The sequence below is a fragment of the Vicia villosa genome, linkage group LG2 (genome assembly GCF_029867415.1).
Source record: "Vicia villosa cultivar HV-30 ecotype Madison, WI linkage group LG2, Vvil1.0, whole genome shotgun sequence".
Lineage (NCBI taxonomy): Eukaryota > Viridiplantae > Streptophyta > Magnoliopsida > Fabales > Fabaceae > Vicia > Vicia villosa.
The window spans coordinates 68,280,417-68,300,457 of record NC_081181.1 but is presented as its reverse complement, the minus strand read 5'-3'; the positions used below and the strand labels follow the sequence as shown (position 1 = coordinate 68,300,457).

At 36.4% G+C, this 20,041-nt stretch overlaps 1 protein-coding gene and 1 non-coding gene across 2 annotated transcripts; both read left to right on the top strand.

Moving 5' to 3' along the window:
- The first annotated feature begins 396 nt into the window (after nt 1-396).
- LOC131654324 (small nucleolar RNA R71) lies at nt 397-503 on the top strand. Its single transcript, XR_009299365.1, has one exon. It is a non-coding gene; the product is annotated as a small nucleolar RNA R71 (small nucleolar RNA).
- A 7,469-nt stretch (nt 504-7,972) lies between these two features.
- LOC131649294 (uncharacterized) lies at nt 7,973-8,938 on the top strand. Its single transcript, XM_058919065.1, has one exon. It carries the CDS (start codon nt 7,973-7,975, stop codon nt 8,936-8,938), a length of 966 nt encoding a protein of 321 aa, XP_058775048.1.
- Nucleotides 8,939-20,041: the final 11,103 nt, after the last annotated feature.

The window sequence follows — 20,041 nt, the reverse complement described above, 5'->3', positions numbered from 1 at the left end:
GCGTAATTTACTTGATCAGATGGGACTCCAGTCAAGAGTTGGCATTCAGCAACTACATGCCCAGTCAATCCACAAATCTCGCAGTTAGGTGCTACAGCGGCAGCGATGGCTGAAGGAGTGATGGTCAAATTCTCGATCTTTTGAGTTAAAGCGTCTACTTTAGCGTTAACGCGGTCTATACCACTTATTTCGTACATTCCTCCTTTGGTTTGGGCTTTCTCTAGAGCGGCTCGTTCTCCACCCCATTGGTAATGGTTTTGTGCCATGTTCTCTATGAGTTTGTATGCTTCATCATGGGGTTTGTCCATTAATGTTCCGCCAGCAGCGGCATCTATAGTCATTTTAGTGTTATATAAGAGACCACCATAGAAAGTATGGATGATCAGCCATGGTTCGAGTCCATGATGAGGGCATATTCTAAGCATGTCCTTGTAACGTTCCCAAGCTTCGAAGAGCGATTCGTTATCTTTCTGGGTAAATCCGTTGATTTGACCTCTAAGCATAGCAGTTTTGCTAGGCGGAAAATATCTCGCTAAGAATACTCTCTTCAATTCGTCCCACGTAGTTATGGAATTGGAAGGCAGGGATTGAAGCAACGCTCTCGCTCTATCTCTCAAAGAGAAAGGGAAAAGGCGTAATCGAATAGCTTCGGAACTAACGTTGTTGGCTTTGATAGTGTCGGCGTATTGCACGAACACGGATAAATGGAGATTGGGGTCGTCTACAGGGCTTCCAGAGAATTGATTCTGTTGAACAGCTTGGACCAGTGAAGGTTTCAGTTCGAAATTGTTCGCCTCAATCGCAGGTGGTGCGATACTTGAATGCGGTTCAGCGCGCGAAGGAGCGGCATAGTCTCTAAGAGGACGAATAGCAGCCATCTCTAACTTCGGGGTGATTTGATTGATTTGATCAGTAAAAATCAATTCCTGATTAATCGGAATTTCTGCTACTTCGGGAAGATTGCGAGCTCGTCGTTTGACGTTAATGAAACGTTCGATCTCGTTAATTCGTTGTATTAAATCTCCTCCTTGTGAACGAGTATTTGGCATACAATCGTTCAAAAAGAAAGGGAAGAATTGTCCTAGTCTCTACGGTGTAACAGTGAGTTACGATATCGACTTAAATAGTCCCCGGCAACGGCGCCAAAAACTTGATCGCGACTTTACGTGTCTATAAATCTGATAACTGCAAGTGCACAGTCGTGTCGTGTAGTTTTAAAAGATATCGAATCCACAGGGACTATGAATCGATCTACCGTTATCTAAGGTTACTATGTAAAGCTAGGAGTACTAAAATTTCGATTGTTCCTAAGGGAAAGTGATTGTGAGAAAATAAAGAATAATAATAAAAGACAGGTATCAGTATGTATTTCGTTTAACTAAAGGTAATCCGAAGGTCCATTGGCTTTTGCATAATTAAATTAAAAATCTTTACTAAATTCCATTGATTAAAAATCCTCGTCTCAAACTTTCGCTCTGTTGATTCAGACTACTATCATAATCCTAATGTACGCTTTCGCCATCCCATTAGATTTTAGAAGAGCTTTTTGGAAACAGTGTAATTAATAAAATGCCTATTTTACGAGGTTGTTATCTATTTAAATCTCCTAATCTCAAACTTTCGCTCTGTTGACTCGGAGCAAGCTAATAACCCTAACGTACGCTTTCGCCATCCCGCTCGAGTGTAAAAACAATTTTTGAAAATAAATAAGTTCCAATTAGTTTTAATACGCTTTCGCCATCCTTAAAACTAATGTCCTATGTCTACTATCTGGTTAAAGATCTCAAACTTTCGCTCTATTGATTTTAACCTTTTACCGTCTTAACCCCTCAAACTTTCGCTCTATTGGTTTTAAGACTTACTAATTAAATTAGACATACAAACCAAAAATAAGTGATAATTAATAAAACATAATTAAGCCAATTTATTTCGGACCCCTACGGTTAACTTACTTTACATACCGACACCTTTAGTAATTTAGCCAGACATATTGATACGATTAAACATACATATATCGGTTCGGTTCATAATAATAAGCATATTAAATGACATATAATATATCATGCAATAATAATATAAATAAGGCGGTAAATAAAAACCTGAATTAAATAAATCTGAATTGAATTGAATCTTGAAGTACTCGAACTTCCACCACAGGTTGGCTGGATCGTTCTTCGGAATTTAAATGGCAGAAAATAAAAACAAGGAAATAAAACAATAAATCTAACGTAAGGCTAGATCTACGAAAAGTTCACAACAATTTCCAGTGTAGGAATCGTTGTGAGAAAATAAACGGTTAAATGAAAGCAGAATAAGGAAAAGCAGTTCGCGGTACAATTTCGGCAGCACTTCGTTGGCAGGAAATCGGACAGATTGAAGTGAAGTGGCTGGTCCTATTTATAGGAGGGGCTTTGCAGTTGCTTTGCGTGAAAAGAGGAGATTCTTGCAGACTTGGACGTGGAGACGTGCGTCTCCTATTCTTCAGGAAGACTTGAGACGTGCGTCTCAAGTGGAGAGAATTTAGGGAGGTGGAGACGTGCGTCTCCCTTTTGCTGAGGTGGCAGAGACGCGCGTCTCTGCTTACTTGTGTGGCTTGGGCTGCTTTCCTTCGTGGGCTGGATTGCACTATTGGGTCTTTGGGTCTCTTTCAGCACACTTGTCTCTTAATTGCACTCCCTTTTTACTTTAGCACCCAATTTACGTCTTTTAGGCATAGACAAGGGTCGTTTTGGCTCCATTTCTTCTCTTTTTCACAATTCGGCATAATAAGAGTGTAAAACCTGAAACAAAGCAAATACACGCGTAATATCATAATAAATTAACATAATAAACGGAAAATGCTATAAATATCTATGGATTTTAAGCTAAATATACGATATAAAATCGTGTTATCAGTTTCTACAGGGTGCATGCATCATAAATGGATTCACCTTGAATCCGGGGTTATGCTTCACGTTTAGGTGCAAACACAAACAAGGGTATCACCACAATTGGAAGTCCTTTAACTATCCAATGATGCGTTCAATAAAAACAACAATTCACAATATGCAACTCACATCCTTATGCGAGGAATCAAGGAGTTATACCCATCTAACTAGGCTACCTCTGCCACGTACCCTCGGTGAGTATCCAAGTACATATATGTCGAAAGACTTGCACAAGCACACCGCACGATGAATTCGGGTCATTCCTATATGGAATTCCACCCAAGATGAGTTCAGTTGTACCATTTCCTACGTGGCATTTACAAAATCATCACCAATCACGCCAGTGAGTTACCAAGTGGGAAACGCCATTAAAGACCCCGATCTTGCTTCCACTACAATGGTATTCATCCTCTGTACGCAGGTGAGTAAACAGGTGCAATATGTCCTTTTCGATGTACAAGCCCACCGGGCGAAAGCCTAGTAACATTGTCTAATTGACGCTACTAGAGGCAAGTAATTCAGTGATTGCCTACGTGGCATCACCCACTTACCATACTAATCACGCAGGTGAGTTACCAAGTGGGACACGCCATTAAAGACCCTCACTTGCTTCCACCGTAATAGTATCTCAGGTAACGCAAAATATACGGATATAGACACGTATATACAACAGGCATAAAAGCCAAATCATCCATGGTATATAATACATATCACAAACACCACACGGGCTACCAATGGGCATCCACATAGTGGGTAAACAGGATTTACTATCCTAGTAGTACGGTTATACTCCGATTCACGCATATTCAAACAAGTCAAGTTCACAAAATCAAGCATCCGAACGTCCAACCGGAACGATGGGAAAACAATCCACATTGTATTATATGCACATAATATTAGACAAAATTCATCATGTAAATATCATGCCATTTGTACATACTCGTCACATGTGAGTTAAATATGTTTCGATCATGGAATATATTAAACATAATCAAACCATATAATTATTTAGAACGTACATGGACACACATTAGTCTCATAACAAAGAGACTTTCGATTCCCGACATGGAACGGAACCGCACTCGGGAAATTAAACATACATTTCTTAATTCTATTAATGTTAGTCCAACATCATGTAACTAAAAGTCCATTTTCCATAACTTTTAAATCAAATAAAAGCATTATATCTAAGCACATTCATAAATATCATTAAAAGACCTTTCCAACACTTCCGACCGGGCATCATTTCGAGTTACGAAACTCAAGATATGATCAAAACAATAAAAGTCTTTTTTCTCTCAATGAGCAATCGATTTACAGTATATGCAAATCGATTTGCACCTGAAGCAGAGCAAAAAAATGACATATTTTCCTGCATAATTCAGTCCCAAAGCATTCTAATTCATCCCTAAGGTTCCTCAATTGATCAAATTAGAATCTCATCATGTAATAACAACACAAGACATTGATTAGCATAACAATCACTCATGTTTCATCATGAAATCAAACATGCATCATATAATCGCAATCTAAACCCTTGATCATACAATTTCTCCCAATTCCTACCAAAGTTTCTAACTAATGGAACTCACCTTGACCAAAAGGAGGTTAGGACATCATCCATGCATTAATAGAACTCCCACCATGGCCAAAGTTTCACCTCCATCAACAACAAATCCTTAACCCCTTTTCTCCAATTTTCAGCATGAACATCCAAGTTTCAAACTCACTTTTCTCCTTCAATATAGAAGCTATAAACATGAACCAATATACTAAATTGAAGGTAATTTTGTGTAGAATCCAAGAATGCAAGAATTACCTAAATCAGAGCTTCAAGTAAAAAGGTATGGCTTGTTGAATGAAGACTGTCCATGGAATTCGTGTAAAACTTTTAGCTTTAGACCCCTAACTTCAAACTTGATTATCTCCCTCCTCAAGGACATGCAAGAAGCGAACCATATATGTAGATTGTAGAGAATTTTGTGAGCTTTCCGAAAAGTCCGGCCTTGCCTCATTCCGAGTTACATGAGAGAAGGTTATGATGGTTTTAGTGCAGGCTGCTCAAGGAATACGGGATTGGTGTTTGAAAGTGAAGAAAATGGCTTACCCTCTCTATTCTCTCTATTCTCTATATAAAAATCTGATTTTTATGGTGTTATAACCAAACACAACCTTAAGTCCACATGCAAACTTTGGCCCATGACTAAAATGCCCTTCAACTAAACCTTAATTACTAGTTTGCCATCTTGTTAGTTTCTAACCAATACCATTGTAATCCAACTATTCCACTAGGGGTGATACAGTTATATAGACATTTTTATTTTAAATTTTTTTTATTGTTTTTATTTTATAAGTTTGATTTTAGTTATTATTTTCTTTCCTTTTATTGTTAATTTTTAAGTTGTAGTTTTATTTGATAATTGTTAATTTATCTTAATTGAATTTATTGGTTCAATTTTATAGTTGTCAATCTAATCCAAATTTCAATGAAACAAATTTTACTGAAAAAATTGTAAACACGGGTATCCTAGAGTTTAGTTGGAAAGCGATACATTTAACCAATTAAACACTATGATTCAATGCCACGTCACTTTTCATTTTATTTTATTTTTAAAATAAATTAAAATTTTAATACAAATCGTACTAAAGTAACTGTATCCAACTTAAATTCATGAATACTAACGAATTTACCTAAAAAAATTCAAAAAATTTAAGTTTTAATTTTTCTTCTTCCTTCCATTCTTCATTAATAACTGTTAAGTTGTATCTTAAGATTAGAAAATTTAATTTTGAATATGAGAAATGTAATACCCGGTATTATATTTATTCGATCATTATTATTCTTAATGTGATTGGTATAAAAGAAGATGGATAAATATGATACATAATTCTGCTAATTGGTCTATTGTGCTAACTAAACCTATTAGTGTAAATAAGAGGGGTATAATAGTACTTTCACCCTTAAATAGAAATTGGGACATGTTTGGTTTCTCATTCTCTTCTTTCCAAAACCAGAGTTTTATTTTAGTAGTAGAAGAAGAAGGAAAACGTGGAAAGGGAGAGGAAGAGGAGAAAGTCTCCAACTTGGTCCAAGCCCTATTCTTGCATGCAACAGAATCTGTCCAAGCTCCATCTCTATCATCCTCATCTTGCTCTCAGCTTCATCATCATCATCTTCATCTCCATCTAAGGTGAGTCCTTAGATAGAAGCTATGGGGTTTGCATGTTGGGAATAATTTGGGGTTTAGGGATTGTGAGTTAATTGTGAGTCAATGATGCTAACTATGTTTGATTTGCTTTAATCCTTGCATGTTGATATCTCTAAACGTGTTTATATGATGCAAATTCGTTGGGATTTTTGTTAGTAATGCAGGGAACAAACTTAGAGTAATTGGAACTGGTTTAGAACCCTTAGAAATGCAGAAAATTGATTTTGTTTCAGGGTAATCGGTTACTGGCATTTGGGTAACCGGTCATCCCGTGTAAATTTGCGTGGCTTGGCAAATTTCATGCCAGTAATCAGTTACTGGTCCCAGAGTAATCGATTACCTTGGGCACAAAGGGAAAAATCAGCAATCTTTGGAAATTCATAACTCCCTTTTCGTGTACCCGTTTGACGCGTACCATATATCGTTAGAAAGCTAATAAAGCGTACTATCTAGGAAAATTAGCCTTGATGTCTAAATAATATTTTTCGATATATCTGATGCACCTTCAGTTAAGTGCGACACTGATATCATGTGAATTATGTATAGTTAGACTGAATTGACTTCATTATTCTTAACTGCTATGTTATGCTGAAATGTGGATACCGTATTGTGATGATATATGAATGTTCTATTAATGCCCAATGTTTCAGTTAAACAAATGGGATTGTGTGCTTGCGTGTTTTGGCGCTTGATATGTGTGTGTGCTGAGTCGAAGTAGACCAGGTACTAAGTTACGATTCGGACCGTGAGTCCTTGAGTTGTCCGTGGGACTGCCCTGATCATGGATCCTAGAGGCACATACCTGATCTACTGTTTCAGTGTGCTTGTGAGGGTCTAGAGGCATTTTACTCACTTGTTGTGTACACACTCGCGTGCTCGGTATGTTGGGGTTATGCGGCTAAGTAAGCCTACGCATAACAGGTAAACCATCTCTAGTGATGCCAAGTAGGCAATATCATTAGGTTTCTACCCGGATGGGCTCATGCGTCGAGACGGTGTGTTCCACTTGCCGTTAACACCACGTGCGTACAGATGGTTAATGGGACGGTGTCTCCTATTAGGCAAGGTCACCTCGCAGCCATGTAGGCTTGTGTGAACCCATTTAATCACTCTTCCAGGGTGCTTGTGCAAGTCTCTTGACAAATAGGCATGGGTGAACCCACCGAGGGTGTGTTAGTAACTTAGTAGTGGTATTAATGTACTTCTGGATTCCCCGTATATGGACGCGAGTTTTGCATACTTGGTTGCTTATATAATTGTATATTTGCATTATTCATCCAATGGCGGATGAATTGATTATTTGCTCCGTATTTATATCGGAAGTGAGAATAACCTCAAATCAATGGTGGATTCGTTCATTTTTTTATGTTCCCTTTTGATCCGAGTGGACTAATAGGATAGGCGGACTCACTGAGATTTAGTAATCTCATCCCATTCCAATTATATTCTTTCAAGTGGTTCGAGCCAAGATCGTGGTAAGGGAAGGATGGATTAGATCTTTTGGCGATGCTTATTGGACGTTTCTTTTAGTTCCTTATCGTGCTTACTAGCTCTTGTGTTTTGGACATGTACTCTTATGATGTATTTATATTTTGGCCATGATACATTCGGCTTATGTATTCTTGTACTTCGATTTCCGCTGCAAACATTATGTAATCGTTGTTGCATATTATTCTAGATATATATGTGTTGGGAGTTACAGTTGGTATCAGAGCAGGTCGATCTTCGGCTTTGCTGAGACGCATCATAGTGCAGTACAATTCTGCCTCGTATGTGTATAGTCAGCATGATTCCTTATGTCTTAATTATGGCATTGAGCCTGATCAACTTGATTCCATGCGTAGGTCAGACAGGGAGATGGTTGAGCAACGCAGAGATCCCGGAAGGACCAGAACTAGGAATATGGAGCCCGAGCAAGAAACCGGAGGTGCAGGCTTGCCATGGCAATATATGATGCAGGAGATGCTACAGCAGAATCAGATGATGGCTCAAATGATGCAAGGCATGCAGGGACAACAACCTCCTACTCAAGTTCCCGTTCCTCAAGCTGCTACTGGACCGGATTTTCGTGCCTTCTTCAGGATAGATCCTCCAGAGTTTGTTGGCGGACTTGATTATCTTTTGGCTCATGATTGGTTAGCTGGTATGGAAAGGGTGTTTCAAGCTATTCAGTGTACTGAAGAAGAAAAGGTGATCTTTGCCACTCAGAAGATGAAGGGACCGGTTCTTAGGTGGTGGAACACTGCATCTACTTATTTCACCACACAAGAGATTCCTAAGGATTGGAAACATTTCAAAGTAACATTCTTGGAGAAGTATTTCCCTAATAGTGTAAGGACTCAGAAGGAGCGAGAATTGCAGAACTTCAAGCAAGGCAACATGTCTGTTTCAGAATATGCGGAGAAGTTCGAGGACTTAGCTGATTATTCTCGACAAGCTGTTTATGCTCTGGATGAACTATGGAAGATTGACCAGTTCATGATGGGTCTAAGGGCCGACATCACTCATAGTGTATCCCAAAGAGAGTTCACTACTTATGCAGAATGTTTAAGGCAATGCTATGTTGCTGAAAACAGTTTGAAGAGGGTTCAAGAAGAGAGGAACCAGAACATGACTAATTTTAGGGAGCAAGGAAGATCTACTCAACACTTGAGGCCCCGTAACCCTCCACCAAAGATGAAGCAAGGCCACGGTGATCGATTCCCCCGACCTCCCTTTTGTGACAAGTGTAAGAGGAAGCACGCTGAGATTGTGAGATTTCTTTTGTTAGATGTTATGAGTGTGGCAAGAAATGTCACATAATAAGGAACTTCCCGAAGAAGAGAGCTCCTAAAAAGACTGCAGGTCGTGTGTACACCCTGGATGCAAGAAAGGCTAAAGGAAACAACAATCTCATTCTGGGTACGTGTTATGTTAACAACCAACCTTTATGTGTTCTAGTCGATTATGGAGCTACTCATTCGTTTGCCTCTACCGAGTGTGTTTACTGACTTGGTTTGGAAGTTATTCCATTAACCAATCCCATGATTATTTTTTCGGCGACGGATGATACCGTGGAAGCTCGACTAATTTGTAAAGACTGCTCAGTGTCTTTTAATGGTCGTGACTATCCGATTGATCTAATTTGCTTACCCCTCAAGAGGCTTGATGTTATTCTAGGGATGGATTGGTTGTCTCTTAATTCGGTATATATTGGTTTCAAAGAGAAGGCCATATTCATTCCTGCAGAAGAGACTTCTTTCGATGATGCAATTACTAAGTTGATAGAAGGTACGATCAGCGCGGTTAATCATCTCTTTTCTAAAGAAAGACCCTTTCTTCTAGTTCTTTCTAAGGAACCTTCTATGAGGGTAGAATTGCATGAGATTCCTGTGGTTTGCGAATTTCCTGATGTATTTCCCGAGGATATCACTTCTCTTCCTCCGGAAAGGGAAGCCGAATTCTCAATTGATCTTGTTCCTAGAACGGCCCCAGTTTCTATCACTCCTTATAGGACATCTCCTATTGAACTCAGAGAACTGAAGAGCCAATTAGAAGAGCTTCTTGCTAAGCATTTTATTCAACCCAGTGTTTCTCCATGGGGAGCTCATGTTCTTTTGGTAAAGAAGAAAGATGGAAGTATGCGCTTGTGCATCGATTATCGTCAGCTGAACAAAGTTACCATAAAGAACAAATATCCATTACCACTGATTGATGACCTCCTAGATCAGTTGAAAGGAGCCAGTGTGTTCTCGAAGATTGATCTTAGGTCAGGATACCATCAAATCCGAGTGAAGGGCTCAAATGTACCTAAGACTGCATTCTGGACCCGATATGGTCACTACGAGTTTTTAGTTATGCCATTTGGTGTGACTAATGCTCCGGAAGTTTTCATGGATTACATGAATCGAATTTTTCAACCATGTCTGCACCAGTTTGTGGTGATTTTCATTGATGATATTCTTGTGAATTCTCGTAATCCCAAAGATCATGAAAAGCATTTGTGGATTGTGTTGTCTACTTTTCGAGAGAAGCAATTGTATGCCAAGTTCAATAAGTGTGAATTTTGGCTATCCGAAGTAAATTTCCCCGGTCACGTCATCTCAGGAGGAGGCGTGGCAGTATATCCTTCTAAAGTAGAAGCGGTGGTGAACTGGGATCGACCGAAGAGTGTGACTGAAGTCAGAAGTTTCCTAGGTTTGGCAGGTTACTACCGGAGATTTATTATGGGGTTTGCTAAGTTATCCTTACCATTGACGAAGCTTACCCGTAAGGAAGTTGCTTTTGAATGGAATTCCGAATGTGAGCAGAGTTTTCAGAAACTTAAGAAGAAGTTGACTACTGCACCTGTGTTAGTGATTCCAGACCTAAATCGATCATATGAAGTGTTCTGTGATGCTTCTAAGAAAGGTTTAGGAGGAGTGTTGATGCAAGATGGTCAGGTGGCAGCGTATGCATCTCGGCAGTTGAGACCTCATGAAGAAAATTACCCGACCCATGATCTTGAGCTTGCTGCAATAGTTTTTGCACTCAAAGTGTGGCGACATTACCTGTATGGCGTTCACTTTGAGATGTTCAGTGATCATATAAGCTTAAGATATCTATTCGACCAGAAGGAATTGAATATGTGACAAAGGAGATGGATGGAATATCTCAAGGACTATGATTTTGAGCTGAAGTACCATCCAGGAAAGGCTAATTAAGTAGCAGATGCCTTAAGTAGGAGGGAATTTCGAGTTACGGAGTTGATGATGTTAGAACATAGATTATTGGAAAGGTTTCGAAATCTTAACCTTCAGTTTGAATGGGTGCCCAATGGTGTGTTGATTAGCAACTTGAACATCCAGAATGAACTGCGAGAAAGAATTCCGATATCACAAGAGCGTGATGAACAATTGCAAGTGAGCATAGGCATGTTGGATTTCGCTAGAGCACCTGATGGAGTAATCTTGTTTAGGCAGAGAATGTGCATACCGGATGATTCTGAGTTGAAGTGTTTGATTCTTGATGAAGCATACAAGTGTAGATTCTCTATTCATCCTGGATCGACCAAAATGTATCAAGACTTGAAGAAAGACTTTTGGTGGCCGGGAATGAAGAAGGAGATTGCAGAGTATGTAGCACAATGTTTCGTTTGCCAACAAGTTAAGATTGAATATCAGAGGCCAGGAGGAATGTTACAACCACTGGAGATACCGATGTGGAAATGGGATTCTATCTCCATGGATTTCATTGTGGGGCTACCTCACGCTCGAGTTGGATATGATTCTATATGGACGATAGTGGATAGGCTGACCAAGTCTGCCCACTTTTTACCTGTAAAGACAACTCACAAGGTGATTCATCTCGCAAGGCTTTTCATAGCGGAGATTGTACGGTTGCATGGTGTGCCATCTAGTATAGTATTCGATCGTGACCCGAAGTTCACTTCGAGATTTTGGAAGATGTTTCACAAGGAATTGGGGACTAGACTGGATATGAGTACATCTAACCATCCTCAATCCGATGGGCAGACGGAGAGGACAATCCAGACGATAGAAGACATGTTGAGAGCCTGCATTTTAGAAGAAGGTGGGAGTTGGAAGGATCATTTGTTGTTGGTAGAGTTCGCATATAATAACAGTTACCATGCTAGTTTGGGTATGACTCCCTATGAGGCTCTATATAGGAGAAAATGTCGATCACCACTATGTTGGGCCGAAGTAGGGGAGAAGAGTATTCTTGGACCGGAGATCATACAAGAAACTACCGAGAAAGTCAAGAAGATCCAAGATAATCTTAAGAAAGCCCAAGACCGACAAAAGAATTATGTAGACAAACGGAGGAGACCCTTAGAATTTGAAGTTGGTGATCATGTGTATTTGAAGGTCACTCCAAGATTGAGATTGGGAGGACCGTTCAAAACGCGAAAGCTCAGTCCGAGATATGTAGGACCATATCAGATTATGAGCCGGGTAGGCGAAATGGCTTATCAATTTGCACTACCACCTTCACTATCCGGGCTGCATGACGTGTTTCATGTATCTCAGCTCCAAAAGTTTGTGCCCGATACTTTTCATCCTATTCTTCCGGATTCTGTTGAAGTAGAACCAGATCTTTCCTATGATCCTCAACCTTACCGTATCTTGGAGCGTGCTAGCAAGTCTCTACGAAGTAAAGAGATACCTATCGTGAAATTGATGAGGGATGAGACGCGTCCTGAGGAAGCTACGTGGGAGCTTGAGTCAGAGATGCGGGATTCCTATCCTCACTTGTTCTGGTAAGTTTTCGAATTTGAGGACGAACTCTATTTAAGGGGGAGAGAATGTAATACCCGGTATTATATTTATTTGATCATTCTTATTACTAATGTGATTGGTATAAAAGAAGATGGATAAATATGATACGTAATTCTACTAACTGGTCTATTGTGCTAACTAAACCTATTAGTGGCAATAAGAGGGGTATAATAGTACTTTCACCCTTAAATAAAAATTGGGACATGTTTGGTTGCTCATTCTTTTCTTTCCAAAACTAGAATTTTATTATAGTAGTAGAAGAAGAAGGAAAACGTGGAAAGGGAGAGGAAGAGGAGAAAGTCTTCAACTTGGTCCAAGCCCTATTCTTGCATGCAACAGAATCTGTCCAAGCTCCATCTCTATCATCCTCATCTTGCTATCAGCTTCATCATCATCATCTTCATCTCCATCTAAGGTGAGTCCTTAGATAGAAGCTATGGGGTTTGCATATTGGGAATAATTTGGGGTTTAGGGATTGTGAGTTAATTGTGAGTCAATAATGCTAAGTATGTTTGATTTGCTTTAACCCTTGCATGTTGATATCTCTAAACGTGTTTATATGATGCAAATTCGTTGGGATTTTTGTTAGTAATGTAGGGAACAAACTTAGAGCAATTGGAACTGGTTTAGAACCCTTAGAAATGCAGAAAATTGATTCTGCTTCAGGGTAATCGGTTACTAGAATTTGGGAAACCGGTTACCCTGTGTAAATTTGCGTGGCTGGGCATTTTTCATGCCAGTAATCGGTTACTGGTCCCAAAGTAACCGATTACACTGGGCACAAAGGGAAAAATCAGCAATCTTTGGAAATTCGTAACTCCCTTTTCGTGTACCCGTTTGACACGTACCATATATCGTTAGAATGCTAATAAAGCGTACTATCTAGGAAAATTACCCTTGATGTCTAAATATTATTTTTCGATATATCTGACACACCTTCAGTTAAGTGCGACACTGATATCATGTGAATTATGTATAGTTAGACTGAATTGACTTCATTATTCTTAACTGCTATGTTATGTTGAAATGTGGATACCGTATTGTGATGATATATGAATGTTCTATTAATGCCCGTTGTTTCAGTTAAACAAATGGGATTGTGTGCTTGCGTGTTTTGGCGCTTGATATGTGTGTGTGCTGAATCGAAGTAGACCAGATACTAAGTTACGATTTAGACCGTGGGTCCTTGAGTTGTTTGTGGGACTGCCCTGATCATGGATCCCAGAGGCACATACCTGAACTACCGTTGTAGTGTGCTTGTGAGGGTCTGAAGGCATTTTACTCACTTGCTGTGTACACACTCGCGTGTTCGGTATGATGGTGTTATGCGGAAAAGTAAGCCTACGCATAACAGGTAAACCATCTCTAGTGATGCCAAGTAGGCTATATCATTAGGTTCCTACCCGGATGGGCTCATGCGTCGAGACGACGTGTTGCACTTGCTGTTAACACCACGTGCGTACAGATCGTTAATGGGACAGTGTCGCCCCTTAGGCAAGGTCACCTTGCAGCCATGTAGGCTTGTGCGAACCCATTTAATCACTCTTGCAGGGTGCTTGTGCACGTCACTTCACAAATAGGCATGGGTGAACCCACCGAGGGTGTGTTAGTAACTTAGTAGTGGTATTAACGTACTTCTGGATTCCCCATATGTGGACGCGGGTTTTTCATACTTGGTTGCTTATATAATTGTATATTTGCATTATTCATCCAATGGCGGATGAATTGATAATTTGCTCCGTATTAGTACCGGAAGTGAGAAACACCCCGAATCAATGGTGGATTCGTTCATTTTTGTATGTTCCCTTTTGATCCGAGTAGATTAATAGGATAGGCGGACTCACTGATATTTAGTAATCTCATCCCATTCCAAATATATTTTTTCAGGTGGTTCGAGCGAAGATCGTGGTATGGGAAGGATGGATTAGATCTTTTGGCGATGCTTATTGGACGTTTTTTTAGTTCCTTATCGTGCTTACTAGTTCTTGTGTTTTGGACATGTACTCTTAAGATGTACTTATATTTTGGCTATGATACATTCGGATTATGTATTCGTGTACTTCTATTTCCGCTGCAAACATTATGTAATCGTTGTCTTATGAACCATATTTAATACTTTATTCATATTATTCTAGACATATATGTGTGGGGCATAACTAGAAACATAAAAAAAAACATTGATAGGTTAACTGAATTTCAAACAAAAAAGTCTCTATAAAAATCAATAAAATTTATTGAAATCTTTAATGTTATTTATGTTGATGTAGGAATTTTTTAATTTTTTTATTATGAATTTTTAAAAAAATATTAGAAAAGTGCCTCTAAATTGATTGAGACGGCCCTACTTTGCATATCTATTGTGTTATAAATCACATTGATAACTTAATATTTTCTTCTTTCCTTTAACTAGTGGTTGTTTAATGATTATGTACTTCATCCATATAACTTTGGTTATTCTATTTTTATAGTAGTTAAATGTGTCATTTCGAATATTGATTCTATCACAAAATATTACAACATGAGGAATTAGAAATATCATAAATAAATTAAAAACATAATATGATGCAAATCTCTAACACCTCCAAATACACAAATAAGGTTATGTACAATGGGGGTATTGAAAAACAAATTTAATAGTTGAATTCTTGCAATGAGGGTGTTGAATAGGGTGTTTAAATTGAGGTGTATTAATTGGTGTTGAAAGTTTTCAACATGTTGAATGTGGTAAGAGTGAAGTCCACAAAATACTTTGTAAATTTTTATTGGTTGTTTTGAATGTTTAAATTTTTTAGTGTGTTGTGAATGGTGGTGGAATAGGATGTTGAATTTTATTAAACAAAATCATTGCAGTGAGTATAAATTGAATGTGTGTTGAATTATTAGGTGGAAGAAAGAGAAGATGATGTGTAATATAAAAAATGAAAAAGAAGAGTGTTGAATAATTAAACCATTGTACATAGCCTAATAGTAAAGTAAAACAATATACATAGTTGTAGATATAAAAGTGCATTGAAAGAAAATAACTAACCCCATAGAGGAGATGATAGAACGCAAGAAGATACGTTCGGCAGTATCTCTACAACTGGATGCAGAGATAGTGTGTCCGCAGGTGTGGCTTTAGATGCGTCCACCTTCTCCTCATATGCACTGTCTGTGGGTGGTACCTCCTCATGCACATCGGATGGTTCTTGTCCATCAGAGTGATCATCCGAATCTTGTTGAGACATCTAAGAAGAAGCCAATTTAAAAATGAACAACAAAAACTCATATATAATACAAAATCAGGAACAAGTAAGAATTTAAAATATATTAAATAAGTTTCATAACAACTTTAAAATATATTGGATTTTCATAAATTACCACTAAGTTTTATAAATTTTCATATGCTAAAAATAATCAACAATTTTTTATTATCGACACTATCTGATTTTATATATATATATATATATATATATATATATATATATATATATATATATATATATATATATATATATATATATATATATATATATATACGCATAAATAAATAATATTTTTCAATTTCTAAATCACTAAAATAAATAAAACTTATATAAAACTTGATACTAGTGTTGATAGATTATGATATTAACAAAACAACTATACTTATAAACATATAAGGTTATTTATACAAGTTTTATTGTTTAAATTATAAATAAAATTAATCTAGTAACGTAATTTTATAAAATATGTTTACTTTCTGTAGTCAGTTACAAACTACTATTGGCTGTGGTAATTGACAGACAGTGTACGAATCAACCAGTGGCAAAGCAAGATTAACACAGGGATGCTCATTTAGAAAGAAGGGAGAATAATAATAGATCTTATTTTGTGTTTTTTAGAATTGATTTACTAAAAAATGAGTTACTTAATTATAATAGAATGTATTTGAATTGATAATATACAACATTAAGTAGATGGTTAAACTCCATTATAATAGACAGCATTAAGTAGATGATAAAGTTCCATAACAAATCCAACAAAAAAATCTGCATAACAAATTGAACTAATAACTAAAAACATATATACACGATTCATCTTTTTTTTTTTTTCTATCAAATTTTTCTTTATGAATTTTTAAATAATAAGGCTCATATAATTAATTACTATTAGTAGTAATATATATGTATAAGAATTGTAAATTGTAATCATCATTCTTTTATATATTTATGAATATCTATGAATATCATTAAATATTTTAATTATTTTCTTTCTCATCAAATAATTAATTTATTATATCTTATTCAAATTTAATTTATTAATATGTTTCAAAATTATTTAAGATTCTCGTGAAATATTGGTCTTTTATATTTTTTAATAGACTTAAATGCACCTTTGGTCCCTATAAGTTAGAGTCTTTTTGATTTTCGTCCCTGTAAGTTTTTTTTTGTTGGTATGAGTCCGTATATTTTACTCTTTGCTTGCGGTTTAGTCCCTAAAGCCAAAATTCGCAGGAAAATCTGCAGGTTTTCCTGCGAATTTTCCTACGGATTTTGATTTTATGGACTAAAACAAACGCGAAAGTGAAATATAGGGACTCAGACCGAGAAAAAAACTTACAAGGACGAAAATCAAAAACTCGCTAACTTACAGGGACCAAAGGTGCATTTAAGCCTTTTTAATATTATATTTTTATTATGTTGTATAGACATTTTTTATTTTAAATTTTTTTATTGTTTTTATGTTATAAGTTTGATTTTAATTATTGTTTTCTTTTCTTTTATTGTTAATTTTTAAGTTGCAGTTTTATTTGATAATCGTTAATTTATCTTAATTGTATTTATTGGTTCAATTATATAGTTGTCAATCTAATCCAAATTTCAATGCAACAAATTTTACTGAAAAAATTGTGAACACGGGTATCCTAGATTTTAGTTGGAAAGCGATACATTTAACCAATTAAACACTATGATTCAATGCCACGTCACTTTTCATTTTATTTTATTTATAAAATAAATTAAAATTTTAATACAAATTGTACTAAAGTAACTATATCCAACTTAAATTCATGAATACCAAAGAATTTACCTAAAAAAATTCAAAAAAATTGAGTTTTAATTTTTCTTCTTCCTTCCTTTCTTCATTAATAGCTGTTAAATTGTATCTTAAGATTAGAAAATTTAATTTTGAATATGAGAAACATAAAAAAAAAATTGATAAGTTAACTGAATTTCAAACAAAAAAGTCTATGTAAAAATCAATAAAATATATTGAAATATTTTATGTTATTTATGTTGATGCGGGAATTTTTTAATTTTTTTATTATGAATTTTTAAAAAAATATTAGAACAGTGTTTCTAAATTGTTTGAGACGGCCCTACTTTGCATATCTGTTGTGTTATAAATCCCATTGAAAACTTAATATTTTCCTCTTTCCTTTAACTAGTGGTTGTTTAATGATTATATGTACTTCATCCATATAACTTTGGTTATTCTATTTTGATAGTAGTTAAATGGGTCATTTCGAATATTGATTCTATCACAAAATATTACAACATGAGGAATTAGAAATATCATAAATAAATTAAAAACATAATATGATGCAAATCTCTAACACCTCCAAATACACAACTTATAGTAAAGTAAAACCATATACATAGTTGTAGATATAAAAGTGCATTGAAAGAAAATAACTAACCCCATGGAGGAGATGAGAGAACGCAATAAGATACGTTAGGCAGTATCTCTGCAACTGGATGCGTCCACCTCCTCCTCATATGCACTGTCTGTGTGTGGTACCTCCTCATGCACATCGGATGGTTCTTGTCCATCTGAGTGATAATCCGAATCTTGTTGAGACATCTAAGAAGAAGCCAATTTAAAATGAACAACAAAAACTCATATATAATACAAAATCAGGAACAAGTAAGAATTTAAAAATTATTAAATAAGTTTCATAACAACTTTAAAATATATTTGATTTTCATAAATTACCACTAAGTTTTATGAATTTTCATATGCTAAAAATAATCAACAATTTTTTATTATCGACACTTTCTGACTATCAAAATATATATATATATATATATTTGATTTTCATAAATTACCACTAAGTTTTATGAATTTTCATATGCTAAAAATAATCAACAATTTTTTATTATCGACACTTTCTGACTATATATATATATATAGTCACTAAAATAAATAAAACTTATATAAAACTTGATACTACTGTTGATAGATCATAATATTAACAAAACAACTATACTTATAAAATATGTATAAAATATATTTATAAAATATGTTTGCTTTCATTATTCAGTTTCAAACTGCTGTTGGCTGTGGTAATTGTCAGACAGTGTGCCAATTAACCAGTGGAAAAGCAAGATTAACATAGGGATGCTGTAATACCCCGTATTTAATAAAATGCTCTAATGTTATTAACTGACACTGAGATTTTATTAATTGGTGCATTAGAGGAATTTTGGACGCTTAAGTTAGCGGTACTGACTTAATGATACTTTACTTATATCTTTTTTTATCCTATTTCCTCACAATTTCAATCTAGAAGAGAAAGATAGAGAGATAAAGTAGAGAGAAGGAGGAGAAGAGGAAGAAAAGCTTGTGAAGAGGAAAAGCTTGGATCTTTATCATTTCTCCTCCAAATCGACTCATCTTCATCATCAACGACTCGTAATCGAGGTGAGTTCTAGTTAGAAACTTATAGTTATGGTTATGGAGGAGAAATCATAGCTTTGAATGTTGGGGTTTTATGGAGAATCTAGGTTTTGAACACAAATTATCAATGTTCATGAATAAGTGTTTGTAAACCACAAGTATACCATATATATGTTGTTATATGCATTTGTATGATTGGAACAGGTTTGGGGTGGTTTTGGTTGGATTGAGCCAGGGGAAATGTGTGAGAAACAGAGTTGAGAACCCAGATCTCGTATGCTTCGCGGCGCAAACAAGGGTTGCGCGGCGCGAACTATGCAGGTATTTAGGAGGTTTAGTTTCTGCCATCAGTACGCGGTGCGTACAAGGGTTCGCGGCGCAAACTCTATGGAAATTTGTATAGATAGTTACTGCCAGAGGTTCGCGGCGCGACCAAGGTGTTGCGCGGCGCGAACTGAACCTTTCCTAACCAAATTTTAGTTCAATAAGATAAAACTGTTTCGACCATAAATTTTGAACCATAACTCTGTTTTGGTCGTCGTTCGAAGCAGTATGGAGCTAGAAGTATGTACTTTCTAGTAGTGTAGGTTTTGGGATCAAAATGGAAATTATTTAATCGGGAATTGGGAAGTTTGTTTAATTCCTTGAATTGTTTTATCATTCGGAAATAGGTGAACGGTATACTTTTGGTATGATGAGTGATTACCTTATAATTGTGATAAATTGCCATTTATTTACAGAAAATGATGATAATCGTTTGGTTGAGTGATTTACGGTTGGTTTATCACCAAATCCATGTGAAGAGCTCAGATGTGCCAAAGACTGCCTTTAGAACCCGTTATGGTCATTATGAATTCTTGGTAATGCCTTTCGGTGTGACGAATGCTCCAGCTGTTTTCATGGATTATATGAATCAAATATTCCAGCCTTACTTAGATCAATTTGTGGTAGTCTTTATTGATGACATTCTCATCTATTCTGGTACTCCACAAGAGCACGAAGAACACTT